Source organism: Prunus avium, chromosome 3 (genome assembly GCF_965620075.1).
Source record: "Prunus avium chromosome 3, drPruAviu1.hap1.1, whole genome shotgun sequence".
NCBI lineage: Eukaryota > Viridiplantae > Streptophyta > Magnoliopsida > Rosales > Rosaceae > Prunus > Prunus avium.
The window spans coordinates 34,637,888-34,655,140 of NC_142286.1; the positions used below are offsets into that span (position 1 = coordinate 34,637,888).

At 38.3% G+C, this 17,253-nt stretch overlaps 4 protein-coding genes across 7 annotated transcripts; 2 read left to right on the forward strand and 2 right to left on the reverse strand.

Moving 5' to 3' along the window:
• Positions 1-3,970: 3,970 nt before the first annotated feature.
• LOC110754469 (putative F-box/FBD/LRR-repeat protein At4g03220) lies at positions 3,971-5,874 on the forward strand. Its single transcript, XM_021955537.1, has 3 exons — positions 3,971-4,945; positions 5,211-5,396; positions 5,560-5,874. The coding sequence occupies exons 1-3, from the start codon at positions 3,971-3,973 to the stop codon at positions 5,872-5,874; spliced, it is 1,476 nt and encodes a 491-aa protein (XP_021811229.1).
• A 538-nt stretch (positions 5,875-6,412) lies between these two features.
• LOC110754470 (Protein with RNI-like/FBD-like domain) lies at positions 6,413-8,380 on the forward strand. Its single transcript, XM_021955538.2, has 3 exons — positions 6,413-7,498; positions 7,762-7,944; positions 8,078-8,380. Exons 1-3 carry the CDS (start codon positions 6,413-6,415, stop codon positions 8,378-8,380), a joined length of 1,572 nt encoding a protein of 523 aa, XP_021811230.2.
• A 2,050-nt stretch (positions 8,381-10,430) lies between these two features.
• Positions 10,431-11,070, reverse strand: LOC110754473 (calcium-binding protein PBP1). Its single transcript, XM_021955541.2, has one exon. It carries the CDS (start codon positions 10,996-10,998, stop codon positions 10,627-10,629), a length of 372 nt encoding a protein of 123 aa, XP_021811233.1. The 5' UTR covers positions 10,999-11,070; the 3' UTR covers positions 10,431-10,626.
• Positions 11,071-11,975: 905 nt separating this feature from the next.
• On the reverse strand, positions 11,976-15,835 carry LOC110754437 (G-type lectin S-receptor-like serine/threonine-protein kinase At4g03230). Of its 4 annotated transcripts, none has more exons than XM_088250881.1 (8): positions 15,577-15,835; positions 15,370-15,459; positions 14,019-14,121; positions 13,795-13,927; positions 13,450-13,660; positions 12,999-13,236; positions 12,750-12,900; positions 11,976-12,671 (listed from the first exon to the last, which is right to left on the reverse strand). In XM_088250881.1, the coding sequence occupies exons 4-8, from the start codon at positions 13,903-13,905 to the stop codon at positions 12,360-12,362; spliced, it is 1,023 nt and encodes a 340-aa protein (XP_088107007.1). In that variant the 5' UTR covers positions 13,906-13,927; positions 14,019-14,121; positions 15,370-15,459; positions 15,577-15,835; the 3' UTR covers positions 11,976-12,359. The 4 variants fall into 4 exon arrangements, with proteins under 4 accessions (XP_088107007.1, XP_088107005.1, XP_088107006.1 ...); XM_088250879.1 differs by lacking the exon at positions 15,577-15,835 and adding an exon at positions 14,218-15,261 and having other exon boundaries at positions 15,370-15,570; XM_088250880.1 differs by lacking the exon at positions 15,577-15,835 and having other exon boundaries at positions 15,370-15,570.
• Between the last annotated feature and the right edge of the window lie 1,418 nt (positions 15,836-17,253).

Genomic DNA, 17,253 nt, shown 5'->3' on the forward strand with positions numbered 1-17,253 from the left:
AATCATAGCATGAAATTCACGGATTGCAGCGGAAACGTCACTTTTATGAGCTAGTAAATATACCCAAGTCATGCGAGTACAATCATCAATAAATGTAATAAACCATCTTTTGCCATTGGAAGAAACTTTAGCAGGACCCCAAACATCAGAGTGAACCAAATCAAAAGGGAATTCCGTTTTATTATCACTTAAGGGAAAAACAGTTCGATGGCTTTTGGCCAATACACAGGTTTCACACTGAAACTGAGAATGATCTAGGCCACGAAACAAAGACGGAAACAAACGTTGAAGATAGCCAAAGGATGGATGTCCTAGACGACGATGCCAAAGCCAAATCTGATGTTGATTGCGAGCTTGTGAGCTGGAACCTTGAGTATGAGCTGCCCTTGGTGGTGAAGAGACCGTCAAGGAATACAACCCCCCTCTTCGTTTACCATGCCCAATCGTCGCGTGAGTCGTGAGGTCCTGAAAAAGACAATGGGAAGGATAGAATGTGGCATAACAGTTATGTGAGTCAAGTAATTTTCCAACAGACAGCAAATTGCAATTGATGGAGGGAACAAGTAGTGTATGAGATAAAGATAAGGAAGGGGAAAGTGATATAGTTCCTTCACCAGCAACATTAGAGGGGACTCCATTGGCACTAGTGATGTAAGGATGACGAGACTTAGAAGATATTGTGGAAAACATAGTAGAGTCAAAAGTCATATGATCAGTGGCACCTGTGTCAATTATCCATGTAGTGGGTTGTGTACCTGATTCGGAGTCGGAGAGTAGGGTGGAAGATGGAGAGGCATCGGTAGTTATAACACATGCTGCCTTGGGTGTTTTGTTGCGGGATTTGAAAGCATCCCACCACTCAGGATAACCATGAAGCTTGAAGCACTTCTCAACAAGATGATCACCACCACAATGAGTGCACTTCTCAGTTCCCTTTGCATTGTCAGTTTTGGGACCCCGGGGGGGAAGTCCGGAGGACGTACGGTGTGGTGGCCGATATGGCTTGACCGCCATTGCACTCCCACCGCCAAGCATGGAAGATTGGCGATTATCTTCTTCTACCACTAGTGCATAAGCTTCAATGACTGCTGGAAGCGGATTCATGGCAAGAATCCGACTACGAACGGAATCAAAGTTGGGATCGAGTCCTCCCAAAAAATCGTACACACGTTCCACCTCAAGTGCTTGTTGGTGAAGAGCCACATCATCGGGATTGGTATGTTTGCAGGGACGGAGGCTGTCAATTTCCTGCCATATTATGTGTAATTTTTCGTAGAATACATTCACAGGTTCACCACTTTGAGAGGTGGTGACTGACTGACGACGGAGTTGGTACAACTTGGAGCTATTCTGTGTGACAGTATATGTCTTCCGAGCTGCGTCCCACACCGCATAAGCCGTTGAGCAGTGATCAAATAAGGCACGTACATTTTTGGTCATGGAGTTGAGGAGCCATGACTGCACCAAACAGTTGTCTTCATCCCAAGCTTCATAGCTAGGATCATCAATGGCAGGGGCAATCTTTTTACCATTAATGAAACCAGCCATACGACGAGCAGTGATGGCCAAGCGAACACTACGAGACCATGCAGGATAGTTGGACCCATCCAACTTATCAGGAGTAATTGGAGAGTAGTCATGAGAGGACCGGGGTGGTGGTGGTGTTGTGGAGTCGATCTTGGTGGAGTCGATTTTAGAGGAGTCGTCCGTGGAGTCGTTGATGGAGTCGTTGGTGTCACCCATGAGGTAAGTATATAAAAGGATGTAGAGGAAGAAATAGCTTAAAACTTCAGCAAACAAGAGCACAAAAAGGGCTTGTGATCAAGACCAATTTTGAGGCAAGGCAAAGTATGAGGTAGGAATAATATAACAGCAAATTATGGGCAAGGATAGGTAGAGATTTAGGCAAGAACAAGGTTATGCAGAGGCAACCAAAATCGATTGCTCTGATACCATGCCAAATATAGTGTAATTGAGAGAGTTGAGAATGTATAACAAGATAGGTTTTGCAGAGAATTCAAATCTGCCAATTGAGTTTCTTACTTAGTGAAGGGTTAGATATACAAGTATACAAGGTGATTATTAGTTACAAACAATGCACAAGACATGGAGGGAAACATGGAGAGTTTCCATCCCTAAAACAAGGAATATGAAAACAAGGAAAAGTAACAAGGTGGTAGACAAGCCATTTAGGGATGTCTATGTTTTGTCTTTGACTTTACTAACACTTTGGAGGCATAATCATTTTGAATTTACGAGCTCTCTTGGATGCTTTAACAATAGATGAAGTAAGTTGCAAAGTAGTCATATCTTGTTACTGGTGTTGCATCTATTTATCCTGTTACTGAATATACATATATAATGCCCCCAAATTGAAAGTGGGACATAGCCTTTGTTTTAAGATCTATCTGTGGTAACAATGGATCTGTATAGCTATGGGGTGATATGTAATATAACCTACATGTATATGGTACTGAAAATTTTCATAAATATGTTCTCTGGATTTATATCGCTTATAAATTATCTATGCAGATTTTATCGAAAATATATTTTGAAGGTGGTCTACCATATTCATTTATGAACCTCAAGACTTAGGAAGTTGTTACTAGTTTGAACAAATCTGATGTTCCGGGTATAGCATGCTTATTCAAGAGCTCTCCCGTTGTCCAAACACTCAATATGGCGATAACTTCTATTCATAGATTAGCAAATGATGTAAGTTAATTTTTTCATAATTCTACTTTTATGTTTTTCACACTTCTTAATTACCTCTCCATAACATAGCATGTTATCTGACTTACAACATATTACAAAATTAAATTCAGAGATGGAACAACATCTTGTTGGACAGAGCCGGCTGCAGTGAAGAGCAATTCTGGGAATCTCAAGCTCAAACTTTGAGCCCCTTCCTTTGTCACCTAAAGCTGGCGAATCTTCGAGTTGCAGATCCAGTGCATGTGGTTGACGTTGCAAGGTTTTTGCTTAAACATGGAAGAGAATTGCAAGAAATGGTTATTAGTGTGAACAAAGCCTATACCCTACCCGCTTGGGACTTTTGTAATAAAATCAGTATAATAGAGGGACTCCCGCGGTCATCGGATGTCAAACTCTCATGCTTAATCAACTAAGCACACCTTTGTGACAAAATGTACAAATCAGACAAGCTTGTTTCATTAATGCTGTTGGTTTCGTTCTGGACAATATTAATTTCAACTCCATTTGGCATGACTAATTAGCTCAATGCATCTCACATACAATGCGAAGATGAAACTAGAGCTTACTTATAGGCTTTTAAGCCATAAGGAAGAAAGAGTCCAAGTATCCCATATTAACTTCAACCAAAAATAAAATTTGAGTTTTATGATTGGTGGCAATGCCTATCCAATCCTACCTATTTTTCATTCCGACCAACAAAAAAAAACTAATAGAGGTAGAATATTATCATTAGGTTCAAAATTAAATTTATATCTATAGATAGATAACAAATAACTGAACTTTATATTTGCTTCAATACTTGAACTTTTGTAGACTCCTTGTTCATGCAAACTTATTTAGAATCCTAATTAAATACAACCCTAACTCCTTTAGAATCTATATATATAAAGCAAAATGCAGAGAATGGTGAAACATTCAAAATACCAGAAAATGCCCTTGGTTAATGCAAATATTAAGAATTGAAATTATTAATTAAATGAGGATAATATGGTAAATTCACACTTTTTCATATTAAAAAAATTAAAATGAAAAGAAAAATCAGATAATGAATCCTATATTAATGGAACACAACTACCCATTATCTTTTTTAATTCTAAAATAAATTTAAAAAAAAATTATATAAAAAAAAAAGCCTCTCACAGGTGCGGAAGTGCGTGCGGAGAGGTTAGTCCTAATTAAATACAACCCTAACTCCTTTAAAAATCCCAATTGAATCAAAAAGAGTTGCCGTCTTCGTCTATCTGCGGCTCGCACCATGGAAACCAAAGCTGCAAAGAAGAGAAGGCTGATAGAGGAAGAAAACGAACGCAATGGGCGAGGCAGGGACAGATTCAGTGATCTTCCAAATGAAATATCGAACCACATATTCTCCTTCTTACCCATGAAATCCATCGCACAAGTAAGTTTTACATCGAAAAGATGGAGATCGCTGTGGGATTCCTTTCCTATTCTCGACTTCTCCGAGGTCTGTCCTTTCACATCCCAGGTATTTCAAAAGAAAAGCGTTGGCCAAATTTTTGATCACCAAATGAGCGCAATGAGGTTTATATCCTCAGTATTGTCTGGCCGCCATGAAAACTGTGATATAAAGTCTTTTGCTTTTTCGGGTTATTGGAATTCTGTTCGTTTGCATGACTGGATTCCTTGGTTGGTGAAACATAGGGTTGAAAACCTAGTTCTAAAGTTCTGTTCGAATAACGTGTTTTGTGGTCCAGGTCCGCCACCTTCAACAAGTTTAGGACTAGAACTTGGGTTTTCGTCTTCTCATGTGAGAGATGCGGGCGGTCTCCGCTCACTTCGAACTTTGTCCCTAACTAACGTGAATTTATCCGATGTGTATGGTGATTTATTCTCAGATTTTTCATTTCCTTTGCTTGAGAAACTGACTATAGAGTCTTGTAGAAGCATGAATCAGCTCAGAATTTTCTGTGAAAACCTCAAGGATCTACAAGTTTGCGGAATGGAAATAATTTGCCTGGACATATCTGGAATGGGACTAGAGAGATTGCTTTTCAAACTTCATTTAACAAGTGTCATCAGCAATAGCTGCGTAAAAATTTTCGCTCCCAATCTACAAACTTTTCAATGGGGGGCTGATGAGGTTGCTGAGAAAGGTTTGGTACACTTCTGGCTTCCAGTCAATGATGCCAAATTGAAGACTCATACTGTAGTCATTCTTTCCGCATTATCCCAAGCTGAAAAACTTACTATATCCTTTCAGTTTCTTGAGGTCAGTTTACATATTCTATTTTATTATCTACTTGTTTGGAGACATGATCATTTTGATAGCTCTCTTGGATGCTTTAACAATAGATGAGGTTAGTTCATATCTTGTTAAACCAAATGTACTTATAGCATATTTTCTGCCAGCTATCGTAATTCCAAATATTTGTTGTAAAAAATTAGTATCTGCCTCGTTTATCTGTATATAAATCTGTTTTGTGGTCTACCATTTTTGCTTATAAATTTATGTCGCTTATAAATTATGTAAGCAGATTTTATCGAAAAAATATTTCGAAGGTGGTCTACCATTTTCATTTGTGAACCTCAAGACTTTGGAAATTATTACTGCTGGTTTGAGAAAATCGGATTTCCCGGGTATAGCATGCTTATTCAAGAGCTCTCCCATAGTCGAAAGGCTCAAAATTGTGATAAGTCCTATTCATAGACCACAGGATGATGTAAGTTACTTTCGGCATAATTCTACGTTTTTCGATTTTTTACACTTCTTATCTCTCCATAAGATAACAACAAATGCCGCTCTTGTAATCACTGGCTTGACACTACGCACATTTACTCTTAAAATACATCCGGCTTACAACATATTATAAAATTATATTTCAGAAATGGAACGACATCTTGTTGGACAATGCCCTCTGGAGTGAAGAGCAATTCTGGGAATCTCAAGCTCAAACTTTGAACTCCTTCCTTTGTCACATTAAGGAGGTGGACTTTTCCGTTGTTACGGGCATAGATGAGACTGTGATAAGTGTTGCTAGGTTTTTACTTAAACATGGAATAGGCTTGCAAGAAATGAACATTTGTCCGCAGAACTGGAAAGCCTATCAACAAAATCAACCTGGATGGCAGGCTAAATTCAAGATAATAGAGGAACTGCCGCGGGCATCGGAGGATGTTCAAATCGTATGGTTATTCTAGTGGTTAAGTTTTGATGTTCTGCCTTGAGGGGAATGTATATTTATTATTAGTTTGCACTTTAGGTGCCATGTATTTGTGATCAAATGTGAAAATTGGACAAGCTTATTTTTATTAATGCAACTGTGTTGGTTTCTTTTTGGACTAATTCGAGCTCAAAGCATCACACGACAATGCGACGATGAGCTTACTTGGTATCTTATATACCGGTAGGCGTTTTAAAGCCATAACCAAGAAAGAGGCCAAGTATATATCCCATATTAATTTCAACCAAAATTGAAACTTGGGCCTTATCAATAATTATTTTTCATTTTTTATGAATAACTAACTAACTATAAGGTAGAATTATCACTAGCTTGGATTAAAAATTTATCAAAATTAATTAAAAATACTGCAATCGTACTTGGAAACAAACTCAAACGCTGTTCCCGTTCTCACCTCACTTCATACCTTTGAACCATTCAAACCCTAAAGTACGTAACTCAATCTCTCAACCCAAAGACCAGTAAAAACCAGATCAAACCCCAACAAAATCATCAAAATGGAAACAAGATCCGCTGCCAAGAAAAGAAAGCTCCTCATTTTCTACAACCAGAAGGATCAAGTTGACGACGATGACGAAAGCGAGAAGAGCAACAGAAGCAGAAGCATTGACCGCATCAGTGACCTCCCAGATGCCGTTCTCCACCACATCCTCTTCCTCCTACCCATCAAAACCGTCGCCCAAACCAGCGTCTTATCAAAACGGTGGCGTTCTATCTGGTCCTCATTCCCGGACCTCGACTTCACCACCCTCACTCGAGCCCCAACAAAGCCACATTCTTCTTCATCATCAAAATCGCTCTCTCAGAATTCCAAAGAAACAGACTTCATCACGCAAGTCCTGACTCTCCGCGATAAGCACTCCGATATTCGAATCCTTCGGTTCGGTTCCCGGTTGAGCTTCTCCCGTCTCAATGGCCTGATCCGCCTGGCCATCCGGCGCAATGTGCAGGAACTGGACGTGGAGGTTGCCACAGAGGATTATTTCAACTTCCCTAGATGCGTCATCGCCAGCGACTCTCTCCGCATTTTCAAGTTGAAATCGCGCTACCCGGGCTTCAGATTGCCCCCTTCATCTGTGATGACGAGCGGATTCAAATCCCTCCACTCTTTGTCACTTTCACGCATTGTCCTATACAACCAGCCTTCTCTCTTCGACATGTTCGGAGAGTCTGCTTTCCCTATGCTCAAGAAACTGAGCCTAGACGCTTGTTTCGGGTTGAAGTACCTACGGATTGGGTGCAGGGCGCTTGAGGATTTGACCCTGGAGAACTGCTTTCAGTTACAAGGGTTGGATGTTTTGGGTGGGAAATTGGAGAGGTTGAGAATTGTGAGGTGTTTTGATGCTTATGCTGATAAGAGTTGGGTGAAGATTGATGGTCCAAGACTTAGAATTATTCTTTGGGAAAACAATGCTATTACTGATAGCTCTTCTCTGGACAATTTGAGCTCTCTGCAAGAGGCCTCCATTGGTTTCTTTTTGCTCCAGGAAGATATTAGTGTGGCCAAGCTTCAGAGTGTGTCCAACCTTTTTATGGGACTCTATCATGCCCATTGCTTGACACTCGATACGCAATGTATTGAGGTACTTCAATTTAAGTAATATGAACCATTGATCATGTTAATTTAAGTAATGTATTGAGATACACAGCCTAGCAAAAGAAATTTAATCTACTACTGGACTATGAATCTGAACCATTGATCATGTTAAATTTTTATCTGAATGCATGATTTAGATTCATAGTTTGACAAGAGAGTATTGTCATTAATTTTATATGGTCACTCTTATGTATATGTAACATTTCAGTGATGAGCACGACTTATATGTATAGCTTTTTGTTGTTGCAGATTCTGTCAAACAGTAATTATTTTGCGGTTTATCTGCATCCATTCAACAATCTCAAGTCTTTGGAGTTGCATACGGGTTTCAACAGGAGCAATGTCCCTGGATTGGCTTGCATATTCAGGAGCTCTCCCATGCTTCACACTCTGACCCTCAATATTATTAACGATTACAAGATTGAAAGGAGAGTAAGTATTATAACTGAGATTAATTTGGTTAATACATTCATTGTATTCTTAATCTACACGTAAACTGACTGATTAGTATCAATTTCAACAGCTAACTAATTTGGTTTCTCATTTTGATGCATAAATATACTAGCAATGGAATAAGGATTTGTGGGAAATGTCCAATTCTGAGGAAGAAAAATTCTGGGAATCGCAAACGCAAGCCTTGAAGTCGTTTTTACAAAACCTTACGGTAGTAAAGATCCAGGGGTTTTTAGAGTGCGAGAATGAAGTGAGTCTAGCAAAGTTCTTGCTGAAGCATGGGAAGGCCTTGCAGGAAATGATTCTGTGCACTGGACACTGCAAAGCTAGATATTCTCTCCAGCGACAAAAGATTAGGTCACAGATGATGGGATTCTCTTGGGCTTCTTCTAATGCTAAAATTGCATTTCACTAAGCTTGTACTGCAAACGTTCTCTTTGACTTCCTCTTCTTTTTCTTTATATGCGCATTTTCCTGGCTAATTGGATGGAGTATATATGCTCATCATATGAATTTATGTAGAGCCCAAACAATTTGGTAAGCATAAGCAGATTTGTATGTTGAAAAATCAAATTCAAGAAGAAGCTATTATAAAGTGAATTGAGTTTGGAAAGGACAGAGGAGAGAGAATACAAAACATTAAGTATCACAACCATTGAATGTGCTTTAATCTAACAGTCTACAACGTGTGTACGTAATACTGTGTGTCAAAAATGTGTGTCCCCCAGTCCTAACCTTATATGTATAATATTTAAAATGCGGTGATTCGTAATGTTACACATCCTAGCTACATAGATGGATGGAAAACTCGTGTCAACAAAGGGTAGAAAAGTACAGAAAAATATTTATTATATTTGACACCTAACTAGTTTCTCTTTGTGTGCTAGTTCTGGATTGGCCTAGGCCTTTGGTGTGCTCATAAGTGGTCATGGGTTCAAACCCACATTGTAACCTATGTGTGTGCATGAATTTTCCCCTTTTCTGTTCCTAATTTTGACCCAAAAAAAATGGCAATATTATTAAGTACTACTTTGGAAACGCACAAAATATTTTTAAATTCAATCGCAGAAGGTTGTGGATATGGCGACGTTCCTCCAAATTTCCTCAGTGTCAGTGAATTTGCCTCTTGGTGCATGCAATCAAGTAACAATGGATCCAACGTGACAACCAGGGTTGAAGTCTAGATGAAGTGCTTGTATATTGGATTCATTGAATGACTATATAGTACAGGATATATATATATTTTTCTAAAGTACTCGTTGCCTCCGCGAAGATACGTATATATATGTAAATGGATATGATATCAATAAGATGTTACATATATTTATTATATTATATATGCAAGTTCTGACCAAATATATTTATTATTTCTTTGGTACAACTGGCCAAATATATATATATATATATATATAATTATTTAATGGAAGTTTCTTGATCTTACTACCTATCTCCTCATACTAATAGTTTACGGGTTGGGAGACGTCTCAAGTCATTCTTCTTTACCAGAAAACATGACTTTCTTACTCAATATTTATTTAGAATCGTACCAAAAAAGAACAAACTTATTGGAAAAAAATAACAAAATGCCTTGAACAAATTTTAATTTTTGAACCATCACCGGCCACAGAAACATGGCACCGTCGTGAAACTTTTAATTTTTAACTGGTCCACATCATTATCATATATAACAGACAAATGTTAAAGTATTTTAGTCAGCAAATCCAACGCAGCGGCAGCCTGCAGTGCTCTTCATGCTCCTCGTGCAAATAAATATTTTATGCATTCTTTAATAAAGAAAAATACCGTGAACGAGTCTAGTTTGTTGAAAAAGGGCTTATGAGCAGTGGTGGACTTGTGCAGGCGCAAGGAGGTGCACTTGCACCTTCGGTCTCTGGAAAACTCCATTACAGCTGCTGGAGTTGCACCTCTGCTCACGCACTGAACCTGTTCGATGAAATGCGCAAGTGAACTTGCGCTGCTAGGCTGCTGGGCTGCTGCGCGCAGCACGCGACCTCTTTTTTTTAATGAAGTATGAACAAAACGATGTCGTTTTGGACCAGGGTTTAAAAAAAAAAAAAAAAAACTGAAACAACTGGGCTATTTCGTGGGCTTCTATAGGGTTTTAGTTGGGTATTTATTATTCCTTGCTGAATTGGGTTTTTGTATTCCAATTAAAACCCAATTAAGTTTTCTTTATTTAATTGGGTTTTGGGAATTCCTTATTTAAGTGGGACTGAGAATTCTCTTTATAAAGGACCAATTTAACATCACCCAATTCCTTAGAAATGCAAATTTAATGCGACGTTTTCATGATATGAAACCTCGTCAGCAACAATTGTAGGTTAATTGTAATGTTATTTTTTTTTTAATTAATTATGAATACCATTAGTATTGTTTAAATTATAAGGATGTTTAGTTGTCTCTTTTTTTTTTGAGCTCTTAACTTTTAAAATTTGCACCTTCGCTGAAAAATTCCTAGGTCCGCCGCTTTGAGAAAAGTTCTTGGAGGAACGAATAAGAAAATGTACCAACAAGTAATATTACAACCAAAAGAAGGTGTTTGTTATTTCTCCCTAAACCCTAAACCCTAAACCCTTTTTCAACCAGACTATTTCAGTTCCAAAATGAATAAAGGATGGAAGTAAAATACAAATCAAACGATCAAGACTGACGTCTCTTATTATCTTGCTCCTCCTGCATCGCGTGTTCAAGCCAAATCCAAGACTCCTCCATCAGCTCAGGGCTGAGTCTGAACATCAGAACGCAAAACTCCATCTGGTTGAGAGCTCCATCGCCATCCATGTCACCTTCCCTCATCATGCTCACAAGCTCATCGTCTCTCAAATTCTGCAGACCAAGAAGAGCAGAGTTGCTCCTCAAGCTCTCCAATGTAATGACCCCTTTGTCCTTGTCCATCAGCAGCTGGAACCCATTGCACAGCTCTGTGATCAGGCCCTCCCCGCCAAGCTTATCAGCCATCTCTGGCAGCAGGTCCTCAAAATCATCAACAGCCCTCTTGCCGACTCCTGCCATTGATTGTAATTAGCTCTTGTTTCTTTAGATGTATTGGGTTTTTGGGTTTGTGAGGGAAACATTGAATGAGAGTGAATGAATTTATACCATGTGAAGGAAGGGGGAAGGAGGGTGGAAATTGGAAGGGGGTTCTTGGAAAGAGGAAGGTTATGGTCTCCCCGTGTGGATGACAGCAATGGAACAGTGTGTTAATTACTGTCGGCTTTGATTCTTTACACCTGCAAGGGCCAGCAGCAATTTTATTTGCCTCCTGTGTTTCTCAGAAACTTGTAAAGGATATTTTTGTCATTACATGTAAATAATGAAAATTGGTCCTATTAGGGGCACTGATGTGTTTGGAATTTGCCTCCTATTTGACTTTCAACGCTAGTGTCGAAGGGGGTACTATTGTCATTTCAGATTATCTTAAGACTTCAGATACGGTTTTCCCTTTTGACTTTGGCAGTTTTAGCAGTTGGGTGGGTGGAATTCGGCGTATATAAGGTAAGTGTTCACATGAAATGAAGAAGAAAATGTGGTCAAAAGCACAAAGCCTATTTTCTAGTTGGGTTTTTGGGTCGGCTGTCATGTTTCCCAGAAAAAATGGAGCAACTCTTCTATGAAATTCTTTAGAAATGTAGGGCCGATTAAAGTTGTTAGCATTTGCGACCATTGGATTGAACTAAATACAACTAGAGCATTGTTTTAAGCATTCAGAGACTTTTGCTCAAATGCCTAGTTAGTAAATCCGCATATTACACGTGGAATGATGTATTTTTTTAAAAAAATACTTCTATTTTTCGTACACTTTTCAAAAACATAGAAATATACGAGATTTTTCAAAAATGAAATTGTATTATTCGTTTATTACGGTAATTTGCACAAATAATACAGATTTTTCGGCAATTTTTGTTAAAAAGACACGTTTTATTCCTGCATTTTATCCGTATTATGGAAACAATGACTACAAATAATGAACTTTAAATAAATAAAATTAATTTTTATATACTGGACGAATTTTAAATTATACGTTTTAAAGAAAATTATCAAATAATACACGTAATATTTTATACACATTATACTCGTCCCGTATTTTACTATGCTAAGATGAGATAGTTTGTGCAAAAAAGAATAAAAAGAATGCTAGGTTCGGGTTGGCCCATCTACACCAGCTATGCGTTCTCCGAGCTTGGGGTTATGAACGCACCTGACTTGGGCCAATTTGAATTCTGAAGCCCAATGAAGGACGTTGGCCCATCAAAAGATATTGGTCCAACTCTCTGCATTGCAGATTGTCAACACTTGTCACAGTGTCTTCCATTTTCCTTCATAAATCAAACTTCAAGTGTGTTGAAGCAATGAAACATTATTGAATTGAACGTCTATCGACCTTCTGGGATACTCATGGTGATTACATTGTTGGAGAAACTGGTAACTGTTAGGATACCGACAGCAGCGCGGGGGTAGTTCCTATGCATTGAAAAAGCAGGTTCTTTGGAGAGTGGAAGTGATGCAGCTTCATTTCCTTGCAGCATAAGAATAACTGAAGACATTGTTGGCCGATCAGCTGGATCTTCTTGAACACACAAAAACCCTACATGCATACACTTTAGAGCTTCATGAGGCACACATGCTTCCCTTACTGATTCATCAATCACCTCCATTCCTCTGCCTTCTTTCCACAACTCCCATGCCTAATTGAGATTCAACGTCAAAACCCATCAATCTTGTTCAAAAAGGAACAAAAAAGAACTATAGTTTCTAATACTTACCCATCCCGCAAGAGTTCGGGAATTTTCGAAACGATAAAAAGAAGCATTCTTCTTTCCACTTACAATCTCCAACAGCAACACTCCAAAGCTGAATACATCCAGTTTCTCAGAGAAATGGCCATAGAGTGCATACTCGGGGGACATGTAGCCGCTGCTCATGAATTAACAGTAGAGGTAGAGAAGTAAGCAATAACAATGACTAATATTTGCATCAGGTTTTGTACATGGAAGGAAAACATGTGTTCTTACTATGTCCCAACAACCCTGTTGGTATTTGCTTCAGTTTGGTTCATCTCAAAAATCCTTGCCATTCCAAAGTCTGAGATTTTGGGGTTCATTGATCCATCCAACAGAATATTACTTGCTTTAAGGTCCCTGTGAATGATTTTCAGTCTAGAGTACTTGTGGATATAAAGTAGTCCCTGAGCAATACCTTCTATAATTCGAAAGCGTTTACCCCAATCTAATTCAGTTTTTTCCAATGGATCTGATTCAACAAACCATGGAGAATAATCAGCTAGGTGAATAGTTTTCCGTTTTGTTTTGAAACAAAATCTTTGACATAGAGAAAGATACTGCATTACACCACTTCTGAAAACATGGGAAAAGATCTTGGAAAAAGGTAATCGGATTTGACGTCACATGAATTAACAATATCAAAGAATTAATTTTAGCAGTGATCACTGATGAGCATATATACCAAACAAAAATTTGTCCAAACTTCGATTCGGCATGTACTCATAAATCAGTATCATTTCCTCCTTTTCAATACAGCAACCCAAGAGCCTAACAAGATTGGTGTGTTGGAGTTTGGCTATAAGCTTCAACTCATTCATGAACTCCTGAAGTCCTTGCCCTGACTTCTTTGACAGCCTTTTTATGGCTACTTCTTGGAGTTCAGGCAAAATCCCCTGTAGTGGAAGAAAAATCCGACACACATTAAGACAATTACAACCTTACCAGATGAGAAGTAATGAGTGAAATTATTAAGAAATGTAAAAAAGAAACTATCATATTTATAGCTCAATAGGACTGAAAGTGTTACCTTATAAACAGGGCCAAATCCTCCCTCTCCCAGTTTATTAGCTTCAGAGAAGTTGTTTGTTGCAGCTAATATTCTCCTTAAACGATAGAGTGGAAATTCTGTGTCATTCATTCCACCTCCAGCACCATATTTCCTGTTCAGTCTTATTGTTAAAGCATCCTTTGTTTGGATTACTAGACTCCGTATCGCTGAACATATGAAAGATAGACAGAGTGGTAAAGTACCTTCCCTTTCCCCAAATCTTCTTCCATAAGAAATAACAAAAAATTATTGTAAGCAATCCTGCTGTTGCTGAGACTGTTGCAATTACTAGGGAGCGCTTATGACCTGCAAAGAAAACAAAAAGATCCAGTTGAGAAATTAAAAATGATGGCTCCAAGTAATGATCACTCCCCACAACACCAATAACCAGTTCCTTATTACTTTTGGGATTCTTAAACTCAGAAGCTGCAAGTCTGATGTATAAAGTCCTTCCATCACCGTCATCTGATGCAAGTTGCTTTAGACCAAATAGATCTCCAGTCCAAATTGAACATCCAGCAGTGCTGTCGTCAGCATAAGCAATGCAAGAGCAGTTACTTAAGCAGATTGATCTACATGTTACACTATAGTGTTTATCCTCAACATTGGCAGGCAATGACATGCTAGGCATTTCTAGAAACCCATCTTCTGTCCCATTAACACCGGCAGCATTCCCACATTGCAGGCTGGTTTTTCTTGAGCACCCACCTGAATAATCCTGCAAACTCCAATCCCTACGTGACTCTGGCTCAAACCCCATCAAACAACTACATAAAGGCAAGGATTTCTCATTGTAACTACTGAATGGTCCGCAAAAGGCATAAACTTTTGGTTTAGACCAAAACAAATTCCATTGCCTTTTGCTGGTAGTCTCCAACCATGTTAGTTGCTGAATCTGCCCTGAGGTATTCATCACGTATTGAGATATTCTCTTAGGATCATAAAGAGAATAGGTAAAATAACTTTCATTTTCGTTTGTAACATAGCTGTAATTGAAAACCTTATTAAGCGTCATCTCAGGATCCAATCTGAAAGTATCTGAATTTTCATCCCATGATCCACTAGTCCAATACTGTAGAGACATATTCCACAGTATGATAAATGATCCATTTGGGTCAAGCCCAAGAGAGAAAAGACCTGGTGCAGGATCCTCTGAATTCTTCCATGAAGTGAGAATCTGGTGGCGTTGTTTGGTAATTTTGTTGAATCGGATTCTACTTCCTGGTAGCCATGTATCGGCTGGATGATCAAAACTTTGCCATAAAGGCTCTGATTTAGTACTAGCACTAGATCCATCAGCTCTTAAGACAAGGTTACCATTGTCTAAAAGAACTGCTTCTACAGAACCTGAGGCTGAGATAGTGGTGGTGGAGGTCGCACTTGTGGACCAAACTGAACCTTTGGACTCACTGAAGAGAAGTAAATTACCATCTGATATTTTCAACACTGAAGAAAATCTATCAGAGATTGGCTGTTCCCTATTTGCCACCCACACTACGGTCCTAACAGAAACTTTCTTGTACCAGATGCCTATGTAGTAGTTTGAAGAATTACCTGGTTTGAAGAAACCCAGCTCAAAAGCCCCACCTGCAGAGACAATGGTGTGATCTCCAGAGAGAGGTTGGTTTGCAGTGATGGTGTCAGCTGCAAGGCAAACATGGTTTTTCATATACAGGCATAAAAAAATAACAGACATTAAAAACTTTTGGTTGGTTTTGTTGTCCATGGCTGCACAAAAGCAAAATTGGCAAACAAGCTTACCTGATAAACCAGATCATTCCAAGTCAGCCAAGTCAACTCGTGAAGGGTCTGTGTCATACATAAACCCTTAATTCACTTCAACGATGTTACATAAACCTTAATTCACTTCAACCCTTAATTTACGGAAGGGAAGATTCGCATTTGGTGTAAAGGAATTAAATTGAAAATTGTCGCCATAAAATTTTATTTTCTTTTTTTGGTAAAAAATTTGGGGAGAATTTTCGGATGAAGGAGATGCGGAAGACAATGGCAACGCTTGTAATTCAATTGAAAATTGTTGCCATCATATTTGTCCATCTGGCATCATGTTTTGGAAAATGGTACTTAATTTACAATGCAATTACCAAATCAAGGAAAAGTCCAAGGCTCTTCATTAATTTCTATAATAATCTTACATACAAATAATCAATGAGGTCTCTCATTAACGATAGACAAACCAACCAAAACAGGAATTTTGAAAATACTAAGAATCAAGAAAGAGAGAGGATTTGCTTTGTTTGTGGAAGAACCAATCATGTGGGCTAAGGACTATTTTCACAAGAAGACTGAGGTGGATCAAAGTCAAATCATATTGGTTCAAGAGCTCAAGTGCATATGCTGGTGGAGCAAGAGCCCTCCCAAACAAATTTTAAGTATGATTCTTTTGTCAATTTTACTTATCAAAATAAGGACTTGTGGTTAGATTCTGGAGCTAATATACATGTTTGTTTTGATCGTGGTTTTTTCAAAAACTACCAAAAATCAAATGGAGAAAATGTAACTCTAGGAAATGACACAGTCGCACAAGTGCTTGGATTTGGAGATATAGAACTAAAGATGACATCTGGAAAGGTCTTAATATTGAAGGAAGTGTGACATGTACCTGATGTTAGAAGAAATTTAATTAGTGGATCTTCTTAAGTACAGCAAGGCTACAAACTTGTATTGGAATCAAATAATGTTGTAATAACCAAAAATAATGTATTTATTGGTAAAGGTTTTATTAGTGAAGGATTGTTCAAGTTATATGTATCTTCAAAGGTTATTCATCCTAAAGTTTTCAATATGGAATCTAGTAATGTTTGGCATGGAAGGTTGGGACACATAAACTTGATGAAAATAAAAAAGATGATGGATTTAGACTTAGTTCCGAAGTCAGCCTTGAACCTCAAACACAAGTGTGAAATTTGTGTACAAGCTAAACAACCTAAAAAACCCTTTAAGTCTGTTGAGAGGAATACCCAACTTTTGGAGCTTATACACAGTGATGTTTGCGATTCAAATAGGCCACCTACTAGAGTTGGAAATAAGTATTTTGTGACATTTATAAATGATTGTTCGAAGTACTGTTATATTTATTTGATAAAGACCAAGGATGAAGTATTTAACAAATTCAAAGTTTACAAGACTGAAGTAGAAAATCAATTAGAAAGGAGAATTAAGAGATTTAGGTCTAATAGAGGTGGTGAATATACTCTTAATGATCTCAGTGTGTTTTGTGAATAGCATGGTATCAAGTGACATCACCTTACTCTCCACAATCTAATGGAGTTGCAGAAAGGAAGAATAGGGCTTTATTGGACATGATGAATGCAATGTTATTGAGTACTGAATTACCTGACAATTTGTGGGGGGAAGCAATTTTGACTGCATATGTTTCATATTAAATAAAGTTATTGCTAAAGACAACACCACTAC